Source organism: Myotis myotis, unplaced genomic scaffold (assembly GCF_014108235.1).
Source record: "Myotis myotis isolate mMyoMyo1 unplaced genomic scaffold, mMyoMyo1.p scaffold_m19_p_14, whole genome shotgun sequence".
NCBI lineage: Eukaryota > Metazoa > Chordata > Mammalia > Chiroptera > Vespertilionidae > Myotis > Myotis myotis.
In genome coordinates this window covers 52682994-52695294 of record NW_023416318.1, presented here as the reverse complement: position 1 = coordinate 52695294, position 12301 = coordinate 52682994, and the positions used below count along the sequence as shown (strand labels likewise).

At 57.5% G+C, this 12301-nt stretch overlaps 1 protein-coding gene across 6 annotated transcripts in view; it reads left to right on the top strand.

Moving 5' to 3' along the window:
* Positions 1-12301, top strand: part of LPIN1 (lipin 1) — a 76904-nt gene that overhangs the window by 451 nt on the left and 64152 nt on the right. For 4 of the 6 annotated variants that reach the window (XR_004971936.1, XM_036335308.1, XM_036335304.1 and 1 more), the window contains exon 2: positions 9174-9230. Coding sequence is in view for 5 of the 6 variants with exons in the window: in XM_036335308.1 (XP_036191201.1) it covers positions 9174-9230 (57 nt within the window). In the remaining variant the exon portion in view is untranslated. Of the gene's footprint in view, positions 1-8112; positions 8161-8278; positions 8430-9173; positions 9231-12301 lie in introns of those variants that run through there. The other 2 variants (XM_036335306.1, XM_036335307.1) reach the window with 2 other exon arrangements.

Sequence of the window (12301 nt, the reverse complement as noted above, 5' to 3'; positions counted from 1 at the left end):
GAGGTGTTAGATAGAACCTATTCAAGCATCAAAGATGTGTTTCTTGGCTTTGGATAGAAAACAAATAGCGCTGCTTTGATCCCCGAGACAGGGGTATGGGGTGTTTGGGGGGCCTCCTGCTCCCCAGGCCTGTGCTGGGACCTTGCATTGTCTGTGTGGGCGGAGGAGGGGCTCCGAGCGGAGTGTCTGTGTGTGCTGTGCGCTGTGTGTGCTGTGTGTGCTGTGTACTATGTACTGTGTACTGTGTGTGCTGTGTACTGTGTACTGTGTGTGCTGTGTGCTGTGTGTGCTGTGTGTGCTGTGTGCTGTGCGCTGTGTGTGCTGTGTGCTGTGTACTGTGTGTGCTGTGTGTACTGTGTACTGTTTGTGCTGTGTGTGCTGTGTGTACTGTTTGTGCTGTGTGCTGTGTGTGCTGTGTGCTGTGTGTGCTGTGTGTGCTGTGTGTACTGTGTGCTGTGTGTGCTGTGTGTGCTGTGTGTGCTGTGTGTGCTGTGTGTACTGTTTGTGCTGTGTGCTGTGTGTGCTGTGTGCTGTGTGTGCTGTGTGTGCTGTGTGTACTGTTTGTGCTGTGTACTGTGTGTGCTGTGTGTGCTGTGTGCTGTGTGTGCTGTGTGTGCTGTGTGTGCTGTGTGTGCTGTGCGCTGTGTGTGCTGTGTGTACTGTGTGTGCTGTGTACTGTGTACTGTGTGTGCTATGTGTACTGTGTGCTGTGTGTTGTGCATGCTATGTGCTGTGTACTGTGTGTGCCTTGTGCTGTGTACTGTGTACTGTGTGTGCTATGTGTTCTGTGTGCTGTGTGTTGTGCATGCTATGTGCTGTGTACTGTGTGTGCCTTGTGCTGTGTACTGTGTACTGTGTGTGCTATGTGTACTGTGTGCTGTGTGTTGTGCGTGCTATGTGCTGTGTACTGTGCATGCTATGTGCTGTGTACTGTGTGTGCTGGGTGCTGTGTACTGTGTGTGCTATGTGTACTGTGTGCTATGTGTTGTGCGTGCTATGTGCTGTGTACTGTGTGTGCTGTGTACTGTGTACTGTGTGCTGTGTGTTGTGCGTGCTATGTGCTGTGTACTGTGTGTGCTGTGTGCTGTGTGTGCTATGTGTACTGTGTGCTGTGTGTTGTGCGTGCTATGTGCTGTGTACTGTGTATGCTATGTGTACTGTGTGCTGTGTGTTGTGTGTGCTGGGTGCTGTGTGTGCCATGGGCTCCTCGACTCTGAGCCAGCGGCTATGCCGTCCTGCCTGTGCAGCTCCCATCCTAGACACTGGGACTCTTGGGTGGGGTGGGGCAAGAAAGTTGTTTCGAAAGGAGTTGTTTTCACGTGAGCCCCAACGCAGGAGCAGGGGGTGTTCAGTAACACGCGTGGACATGGGCGCTGAGTGGGGGGCCTGGGCTGGAACTCGGGCCTCACTGTTTCTTCCCACGCCAGGGGTTTGGCTGTGTGAGCGTAAGTGTGGAACCTACCCCCTGTGGCGCCCCGGGCCCTGTGCCTGCCTCTGGGCCTCCTCGGCAGAAGGCTGGGCTGGCACCCAGGTTCCGAGGGTCGCGTGCCAGGGAGCAGAGAGCGCCTGGGGCTTTCTGCATCCCAGGAGGCAGCGGGAGGCGTGTGCCATGCCCGGGGCAGACGGAGCCTCCTGGCTGCGGTCCCCATCCCTTCACTCAGGGCCGCCTGCTGCTGGTGCTCGGGCCGAGATGCTGTGGGGCGCCGGCAAGCAGGGGGCCACCCAAAGTCCCAGGTTAAGACCTTCACTGGCCCGTGTGCGGCCCCAAGGTGGCCCGGATGCCCCACTGTGTGCCATGTGACTTTCTTCCCGGGGCGGCAGGCCTCCGTGGCAGGAGGGTGCTGGGGAGGCAGAGGCTGGGGCTGCAGGGCTGGCCCTGAGGGTGTGTGCCCCGGGCACGGGGTCCCAAGGGGCTGGGAACTGGGGCTGGGCTCAGCTGGTGCCCACGTCTGGAAGAATCTGACCAGTCGTGCTGAAGGCGGCTGCAGAGCGGGGAGACTGGGAGCCTGACCGGCCGCTCCAGGGGGAGAGCCGGCCTCCGGACCAGCCCTGGAAGACAGAGGAGGGCCTGGCCCAGAGGGGTCTCCAGCAAAGCAGCACGGGACACGGCACAGGGAACGGAGGCAGAGCCCAGAGGGACGGACTGCGTGCGGGGGAGCTGGGAGGAGGCTGCGGCTGCCGTGGCAGGAGCCGGGCCGGGCTGGCCGCTTCCGGGAAGAGCCAAGTGGCTGGGCCATCGTGGGGCGCCTCGTCCTGGCGCGGGGCAAGGGCAGCTGCAGCGCTGTGCGCCCTCGGAGGCACCTGTTATGTTGGCACCGTCACCTGTGACATCGGCCCCCGCCGTTCCAAGAGCCTGTGGGCTTGACCTCCAAGCCCTCAGTGTGTCAGAGCCCGTGGGGTGTGCCGAGACGGGGAGACCTGGCCCCCACCTGTGGGAGGCCAAGGCACAATGTGAGTGGGGGGACCTGCACCCAGCCAGCTGCCAAGCTGACGGGCGCGGCCAGGAGGAATTCCCACCGCCGGGCCAGGGAGGGAGGGCGTCTCTGAGAAGCTGGAGTTGGAGGCCGGCCGTGGAGAAGGGTAGTGTTTCAGCAGAGTCCCCGGGGCGGAGCCTTCGAGGCGGGGGTTCAGCCTGAGCAGAGTGGCCCGGGGACAGGCTGTTCCCGGAGTGAAGTCCGCAGGGTTTGCTCCTCCCACTTGGGATGTATTTCTCCGGAGCCGGAGCCCGCGGGTGACAGTCACCTTGGTCGGGTGTCCAGCCGGGGCCAAATGTGTAGGCTCCAGAGTGAAGGTCGGGCCTGGGCTCCAGCCCCAGGTGTGCCACGTGCAAGCTTTGGTTTCCTGGAGGCTTAGCGTTCTCATCTGTGAAATGGGCTTACAACACCTAACGATGTAACACTTGCAGGAACTCGGTAAATGGTAACTAGTGTTCGTAAAAGCACTGAACCTAAAAAAAAAAAAAAAAAAAAAAAGCCAGCCCACTGGTGCAGGTTGGACTGTAATATGATGGGGAGGAGGAATCGGATCCTTCCACGTGGACCCCTGGGCTAGGCACTGTGCCTCGGCTCCGGGGGGCCAGTCCAGCCTGCACTCTGCTGACCCTGCCGGCTAGGCCCTGGACAGAGGCCCGCTGGGGAGTCCGAGGGGGGATCCGCCTGGCACCTGTCCATCAGATGCCCAGAGGGGCCCGGTGTGCCAGCTGTGCCCAGGTGGTGCCCTGCCCAGGACTTTCGGCACCTGCCCTCCCCAACACGGAACCTTGCCACCAGGGAGAATATGCAGACGCCTCCCTGTCGGTGACGTAACAGTGGGCCGGCTTGTGAAGATGCCACGATGGTGAGCGTGCTGCCGCCCCTTTGCGAGCCTCCTTGTCCCACATCGACCACCTCCTTGCCAACCCCACGTCCCTCTCCCCTTCACCGGGGCCCGGGCAGCGGAGCTGGAAACCCCTAGGGGAGGGACCCTCCTTCAGGCCGTTCAACTCTGGAATCACTGGCTGGACTTCTTTTGGAGCAACATGGAGCGACAGTCTCCAGGCCTCCGACGGGTGGGCGGAGCCGTTCTGTTTGGCACGGAGAGTGGGGTGGCAAGGACCCTGTTCCCACACCTTACAGCGGTTCTCAACCTGTGGGTTGCGACCCCTTTGGCGGTTGAACGACCCTTTCACAGGGGTCGCCTAAGACCATCCTGCATATCAGATATTTACATGACGACTCATACCAGTAGCAACATTACAGTGATGAAGTAGCAACGAAAATAATTTTATGGCTGGGTCACCACATGAGGAACTGTATTTAAAGGGCCAGAAGGTTGAGAACCACTGCCTTGTCACACCCTGCAGGCCCGGCCATGTCCTCCTTTACCCCATAAGAGGGCGGGGAGCCTTGAACTGCTGTCCTTTGGCCCCTGTGTCCTGGCTCATGAATACCCCCTAGAGGGCGCTGTCCCACTGGGACCCAGGGCCAGGCACCCGTGGGCGGGATCACCCCCCTCCGCTCCGGGGAAGTGAGGACAAATGAAAAGTGTATTAATCCGTAGAGCACTTCAGCCAACAGTCATGTCGACACCCTCCAGGGAATCCTCTCATTCTAAGGACAAGGTGATTGGAACTCCAAGGTGTTCAAAGGAGAGGGGAAGGGAAAGGGGCGTGGCCGGATGGTGTCTTCCCTGCCTTGACCAGGCAGAAATCGAGTTTATTAATAGCCATCTGACCGACACTCGGTGCAGCGAGATGGGATCGGTTTCTGGGTTCTGTCCAGTCAGAAGCGCCCAGTGGGGCAGAGGGCAGCCCAGGGAAGGGAAAGAGCAGTCTTGCACGTTGAACGTCGCACAGCCGTCTTGTGTGACTTGTGTAATGGTGTTTTGCAAGCATATGAGTGACTCCCAGGTTATGGACAATTCAACGTGCTTTCAAAAACGCTAAGCGTCCGGGTTCACGATGACTTGTGCTGCTCCCTGAGAGCTTTCTAGGTGCCCAGGACGCACGGGCCCCCGAGTCTCCTCCGTCCTCCTCAGAGCCGGGGGAGCGGGTTATTAGCCTCAGGTGCACACAGAGGCGCTTAGAGAGCTCACCTCACTGGCTGGAGGGCTCATGAGTAGCAATGAAGCCGTGGTCCCCGCATGGTCCTCCTGCTTCCAAAAACCTTGCTCTCTGCACCGGAAACGCTGCCTGGAGTATTTGTAGGGGTGCACACGAACCTCTCTGGGAGCCGCGCCTCGCAGCCTGCGTGCGTCCGCTTAGCCCTGCTGCTTAGGGGTAACAATTGGGCCCCCAGCAGGGAGCGTCCCACTTGGATGATGTCATTTCCAGCTGATCTCCGCACTCAGTGCCTCTTCTAAGGGTGATGGTGGGGACGGGGAGTGTGTGGGGGCGGGGGGTGCCGCATAGCAGGAGAGACACTGTTCTCCATGTGTCCTGCCCTTGCAAACGTTTTGAATGAAAGAGGACTTGATGGTACATGGGATCCTTACTGCTGGATTGGAAGGGGCCTTGGGCTGGCCATGTAACGGGGCCTTGCACTCAGAGCTGGTCCTGTGGGAGCCCAAATCGCCGCCCTCAGCCCCGGACATCAGAATCCGTCACGGAGTTTCCAAGTGATGCAGGCTCTGCGGGCAGCAGTCACGGCCCTGCCAGGAGGCGAAGGGTTCACTTTGAGCCCCAGTTCCCTGTCTTAGATGCCCCCCCCCCCCCCCCCGGGTAGACCTGGCCAGGCCCTCTGCTCTTGTAATTCTGGGATCCAATGTATAGATTGTGTTGCATCTGGAAATCTGATCATAACTCATGAACGTCTTTCTATTTCAACCCAACATTGATAAAATAGTGGAGGAGGAAAGAGCTAGAATAGAGCCAGCACATTTCCACACCCTGCAGGAATGTTCGTTTAACGAGCTGTGCTTATTACAATATTACCCAACCAGTCCTCGAGGGCACGGTGGTAGATCTTATCAAATGCCTTGGCGAAACCATCACGGACGCGTGCCTGTGCACGGCCTGGTGCCTGGGAACATGTGTGTGTGCCGAAATTCCTCTGACCTGAGAACCCGATTCTTCTATGACAAATGAATGGGTTTACTTGGCCAGAGTTGCTCCTGCATTCTGGTGCCTGCCGCTTTCTGAGAGATTGCCCATGTCCCCTGCCTTCCAACGCTAGGAACCACCCGCTGGGGGCGTGTGGGGGCGAGTTCACGTGGCGACCCTGCCCTCCATGGAACCGCCCTTACGGTGCGTCCCCAGGGAACGCTGGCACCGTCAGAGCAAAGCGCCGTCACTGCCCCAGGATTCTGCATCGTTTTACTTCTGGTGAAAACGCCGGGAGACAGTCCGGCCCGTTGTCTTCTCGCCTTGGCTCTGGCCCGTGTGAGTTCCTGTGAGCGACCTCATCTGTAACACGGGCTGCCGTGAGGGTTCAGCGAGGTGACACAGTGCATCCCAGATCCCAGGCCGCCTGGCGGCGGGAGACGGTCCTGGGTCCGGCCCCTAGAGGCCCTGCCTCCGCAGCTTAGAGGGGGCCTGAGCATGGGCCACGCTAGCGAGCTCTCCTGTTGATCCCGAGAAGCCAGCAGTAACGTCTGCAACATGCTTAGCAAACAGCAACTGGAGGCCTAGCAAGTGCTCTGGGGAGGGAGCCTCCCCCTCGCTCCCCTCCCCCACACCCCCCTCCCCCTCCCCCACACCCCCTCCCCTTCCCCAGGTGCGTGCTGCCCTCATGCTGCTCGGTGTGTGCCCATGAGGAGGAGCCCACAGGATGCCACTCATTTCAGTTGCTCTTCCCGGGAGGTTTTTCTGTGATAAAAAGAAAAGAAAGGGCAATGCTTACCTCAGTTTCCACTTAAATTTTACCGTCACTGTTACAGAGGCTGTAGACTCGCTCCCCTTTCTTGAGCCCGGCGATGGAGAGATGGAAAGATTTCGCGCCCCGCCCCTGAGGTCTCGGGCTCACATTGCCGCCGGAGAGATGGACGGATCGAGACCAGTAGAGTGGAAGCGCGATTTCATTTTGGGTCGGGGGCCAGCCTTCCTCCTGTCCTTCAAATCACCCTCCAGGGCTTTCTGGGCACTTCTGCCCAGCTGTGGGCAGGTCGCTGTGACAGATACACACGGCAGGTGGAGCTAGAGAGTCAGAGATAGAAAAGGTAGAGCTCGTTGGGGAGGGGGGCGGTTGGGAAGGTCAGGGGGGCAGTTGTCTTTGGAAAGGCTTCTGCATCAGGATCCCCGAGCACCTTTTTCTTTTTTTAAAATTCTATGGATTCCCAGATCCTATCCCTACGGAATCAAACTTCTGGCCCTGAGCCATGGGCATGGTTAGCCAGTGGAACTCTGTGGTGCAGCTGTGGGACACGCTGACGGGGGGCTTCTAGGACGATCTGAAGGTGACCCCGGCGCTCCACGGAGCGATGGCCCTGCAGCCTGAGCAGGTCTGAGCCTGGAGTCCTGAGCTAATCAGAGGGTGGTACTTGCTGAGCAGCAGCGCCAGCACTGCCTGGGAGCCAATCAGGAATGCAGGTGCTCAGGCCCCACCAGAACCTGCGTTGCTAACCGGCGCCCTGTGTGCTCCCCAGGCTCGCCTCCCGGCTGCTTCTGGGAAGAACTGCACGTCCTGGAAGCCTAGCCCAGCTCCTGCGTTTGCAGCAGCCCTGAGTCCATGGGCTGCAGCTGCGCGCCTGGGCGCCCGGGGCCCGGGGCAGGGACAGGAAGGCGCCCCCTCGGCCACGCTGGGCTAACACAGGGTGGGCGCTGGCCCCTGCCTCCCCGGCTCAAGGATGCTCAGAGCTTGCTGATTCCCTGGCTCCTTCCTCGCCGGCCATTGGCCGTGGCTCTGCCTGGCCAGGACGGGAGAGGCAGCACTGATGGAGGGCGGGCGGGGGAGAGCTGGGTCGGCGGCCTTTGAGGCTGAACACCTGCCTCAAGTCTAATCAGTCAGCCTTGCTGGCCTGGGAGCACCAAGCACCCGTGTCCCGCCCCACCTCCCCTCTCACTCCGCCCCCTCCCATCAGGCTGGGAGCAAGGCCCTCCCCTCCGCCCCCTCCGCCCCAGGTCCCTGTAGCAATGGTGGTGGCGGTGGCGGCGGTGAGAGAGGACAGGCCCGACCTGTCACTCCTTCCTCAGTGCTGGCTCTTGGCTGGTTTCCCAGCCGGATCCCAGCGTTGTTTGTGGTCCCGCCTGGGACTGTGAGCGGGCCAGGCAGTGTCCCTGGTTCAGGGCTGACTGTGTTGTCCTTTTCTCTCAAGCAAGGGACAACCTTTCCCTCCAGTGCCTCCCCCGCCCCCCTCCCCCAAGCCAGGTGCCGATTCCCCAGGGGAGCGGGGTCTGTTGTCTCCGCTGGCCACGGGATGAGCCTGGAGGAAGGGGCACACCGTGTCCTGCAGAGTCCGGGTTCCTGGGCCACCTCCCCTCCGGCCTGCCCGGGTTCTGCCACCTGGCCCCGGCCCAGCTTCCCGGCTGCTGTCTCAGGAGAGCAGCTTTCGTAGAAGGAACTGGATGTACCGAGGCCAAAGGGCTCTCGCTGGGTTCTTTAAATAAAAGTGCTCCCTGGCCAGGGCCGCTGTGACTGGCTCCCGGGCCACCCGCCTCTTCTGAGAAACGCAAGCACAAGCCACATGGCCCTGACGTCCTCAGAGGCAGCGGTTTCTCCGTGCTCCGGGCTGGTGAGACCGCCTCCTGTGAGTTCCCGGGTCAGGGCCTGGCTTTTACATTGCCCAAAGCTGGGCCTGCCGTCTGGGGAGCTGCGGGGGAGGCTGAGCAGGGGCTGGCCAGCTGGCAGAGGGGGCCGTGCCATTCAGAGAGGAAGGCGCGTGCATGCCCGCTGTGTGGCCTTGGGAAATGACTCAGGCTTTCTGAGACTCAGCTTCTCCAGTAAAAAGCAGATGGCAATACCCACAATGTTCAGAGGAGGAGGACAGGAACTGCTTCTGTACCTGGCACATAGTGGGTGTGTGTTCCTACTCCAGGAAGTACTCCAGGAAGATGCGCCATGGCCTCGGTCTGCCTCGGCCTACAGGGTGAAATCCCTCTAAGTGCAGCTCCTAACGGCAACCACGCATCAGGGGTGACTGGGGGGCTGGGTGCGTGGTGCCCAAGGTTCATTGTCACCTGCAGTCAAGGATTCAGTGTCCCCGGGAGTCTGCCCAAGGGCATAAGCACAGCCCTGCCTCCAAAGCCGGACCAGCCTCGGTCTAGTGCACAATGCCCGGGGCATTGTGGCTAGGCTGAGTCTCAAGGCTGCCCGGAATCCTGGCATGCATGGCCCTCACGGCCTCTGCCATCCTGCCCTCTGTCCCATTGTGCGCGCTCTCTGCCCTGGCCCGCTGCCACCCCTTCAGGCCCTGCTCATGGGCTGTGGCAGGAACCTCAGTGCCTCCTCCCTGCCCCTCTGCAGGCAAATCAGACAGAGAGCGAAGGCCTTGGGGCTGGACAGGCCTGGTCGGGTCTCAACTTGGCCACTCCCTCAGCCGTGGATTCTGTGGAAGTGGCCAACCAATGATTCTCTGTCTCGTCAATGTTTCTTTCTCTTTATCCCTCTCCTTCCCTCCCTCCCTCTCTAAAATCAATAAAAGGATATATATATGTATTTAAAAGTGGTGTTTAGGGTATTTACAAGGCTGTGTGCGACCATTACTGCTATCGAATTCCAGAATGTTTCCATTCATTCATTGCTCATGTTTCTGGTTTTCAGATTCCCATGATGCGAGACCCTGGCTGGATTCGGAGTGTGTGGTCTTCAAACATTAACGTAAGTGAAGCTGCTGTGAATGTCCTAATGATATCGTTACATTTCAAGAGGAGAGAAAAGACTCTTAGACTAACTGTGGGTTATTCACGGGCAGATGCAGGCCAAGCCGGGACCCGGCCATGCAGCTCCGGCTGCCAAGTTGGTCTGTAGCGCTTTTCTCAGGGTGTGGTCAGTCCCAGAGGAGCCAGGGACGTTTCAGTCCGTTTCTGATCTCTCCCTGCGATCCGTCCTCCCCCAGGCCTGGTGCGATGTCACTGCCTCTCCGACTAAAGAGCATTCGGTGGCTCCCTCAGGCCAACAGGAGGGGCTCATATCAGTGCCCATGACATTGTTGCCTTGCCATGTACCATGAGGCCTCCTCTCCCCCTCAGCCTCCTCTCCCCCTCGTCCAAAGAGCTCCTCTCTCTCCTTCCCTCTCCCTCTCTCTCCTGGATTCGAACCTCAGGCCCTTCAATCCTCAGGCCAATGCTCTATCCACTGAGCCAAACCTCCTCTCTTTTTTTTTAGGGCCTAAAGCAGAGGGTTTCAATCACTTTTTTTTCCTGGTAGAGTCAACTAAGACCACTTGTTGAGGTTGAAGCACTCACATTTGCCTCTTGTTGATCCCTGAGAGAGAAAGAATTCGACAGGGCCCCCGTAGTTACATTGTGAAATCCCTACATGAGGAGAGAGAAAAGAATATGTCATTTTTTCCCTTGTCTCTAATATTCAGAAATATTCCCCCAAGAAAATTGGGGAGAAGAGACAGGGAATAAGGTGATGTGTGCCTAGCTCCTGATAAGCCTTCTCAAACTCTGAAAGAATAACAGGAGAACTCCCTGTGGACTAAAAGGCATCTCTGGTCTGCCTCGGTCTTGAAGAATGTCTTGGCTTACTAGTCCTTTACCAGGTTGCCTAACTTAGTGAAGAAGTTGCACCATGTATATGTTTTCCATCCCATTCCTCTGACCTCATCCTCTTAGATTTCTTCTTCGCAAAGCCAATTTAACAGTTATATTTCAGACTCAGGCTCAAAAACCTCTCAGATGAGTTGTCACACCTGTATCCGTATCCTACTCTCACCTCACCCTAGCATAACCGTGTGTACATATTTATCTAGATTAAAAGATGGTGAGAACATCAAGAGAGAATATTGGGAGAGCTATGGGTATATTGACTACTTATTATCTCATCCTAATCTCTAATTTATTATTGCAGTTCTTCCAGAGCAGTCCAAATAAGACCCCAGAGGCTTGAAATAGTGTACAAGTTGGGGAATTATGATGTGTTCCAACCATAAAGTGAAAGAGAGGATGGAAGGAGATGAGGTTGGAGAAAGGGGGTCCCAGGCTGTCCGCACATGCAAGTCATTACAAAGCCTCTCTTTCCCCCACTCCATCTTCACTCTCTTTCTCCCTTTCACCAGGTTCACCTATTTGCTTTACAATAACCCCTCAATTGAAAATTGAAAACAATTCAGGCCTTCGTCAGGATTTTCACCTTTATCCTGAGACCAATAGGAAACCGTTTGGCAGACTTAATTAAATGAGTGGTCAGAGCAGGTTTTCTTTTTAAGTTGATTCTCATTGCTGCATTGACAATGGTCTGGGAAGGAATGGACAAGAAAGATTTGGACAGAGCAGTCAGGTGGTGAAAGGTAAGAGAGATCATGGTGAACTGAAGTGGTGGGAGCAATAAGATAGAAGGAGTATTGGACAGGTGTGGAAAGTACTTCTAAAGTAGAATTGATAGGTCTTGCTGATGGGTTGCATGATCTTTTACCCTCTCTGCATCCAACCCCTTGGGCATTTAACTTTGAAGTGTCCTCTGCCTCTGTCTCCTGACTTGACCATGTGCCTGGCTTTGGGTAAGAGAATGAAGCAGAAGTGCAAGTGTGGTGCTTCTAAGTCTACACCTCGAGAGGCCTTGCTCTTTCCTGTGTTTCTGTCATCTCCATGAGGACATTCCTGAGGTAGCTACTGGCATGGAACAGATACGTGGCAGAGACTTGAAGTGCCCAGTCAGCCCAGTTGAGACTCGTCTAGATCAGTGGTCGGCAAACTCATTAGTCAACAGAGCCAAGTATCAACAGTACAACGATTGAAATTTCTTTTGAGAGCCAAATTTTTTAAACTGAAACTGTATAGGTAGGTACATTGTTATTAACTTCATTAGGGTACTCCTAAGGCTTAGGAAGAGCCACACTCAAGGGGCCAAAGAGCCACATGTGGCTCTAGACCACGGCCCTAGACCCCAAGGTCAGCAGCCCAGGGGCCGCGCCCACGCCTCACGCCTGTCCCAGCTTCTGACTCTCCTGCCTGTCTTAGCCTTCGCTGTGTGGGAGGGGTGTTGGCTGGGGCCCTGAGTGGTCCCTGCCCACAAAGCCAGCTCGTCTCTCCTAGGGCATGCGCCTGGCTCTGGAGCCAGACTTTTAGCTTCAGCGACATCATGCAACTTGCTATACCCCAGGCCCCTTGAGCCTGAGCTATGTGCCTGTGGAGGATGGGTGTGAGGTCCTAGGTTTGGGGTGGAGAGTTTCAGGGAAGGACTTGGGGGATGGTCCAGGGACGACGTGATAAAGCCTAGACACACACTTGTCCCTCTGCGGCCCGTCCTACGCCGTGGGGGTGGAGAACAAAAGCAACAACACTTACTCTTTGTTCTCGAAGAGGTCACAGTCTGAGGGGGACCCTGGAACTGGGTGGGGAGCAAGGTTTTTTGGGGGGACTCAGGAAATGTCATGCAGTGCCGGTTAGAGTGGGGTTCTGTCCTATGAAGAGACCAGAGGCCCCCGGTGAATGAATGAAACAGGCTGCTGAGGAAGGCCTGGCCCTCGGACTCTGTGAGGAGCAGAAATTCCATATCCGGGGGGATTGGCAGGGACGGGGCCCAATCAGAGGCCAGGAATGCTGGCCAGCGGGCAGTTAGTGGCTGTTGAGCCGGGAGTGGGGGAGCCATCTCCACGGAGGAGTCAAGGGCCACCAAGTCCCGGTAAGCAGTGAGCGGTAGGCAGTAAGCGCGCCGTCTCCTGCAGGTAGGAGAGCAGGGCAGCTGGGAGAGGGTCTGAAGCTGCTTCCCGTGGCCAAGCCCCC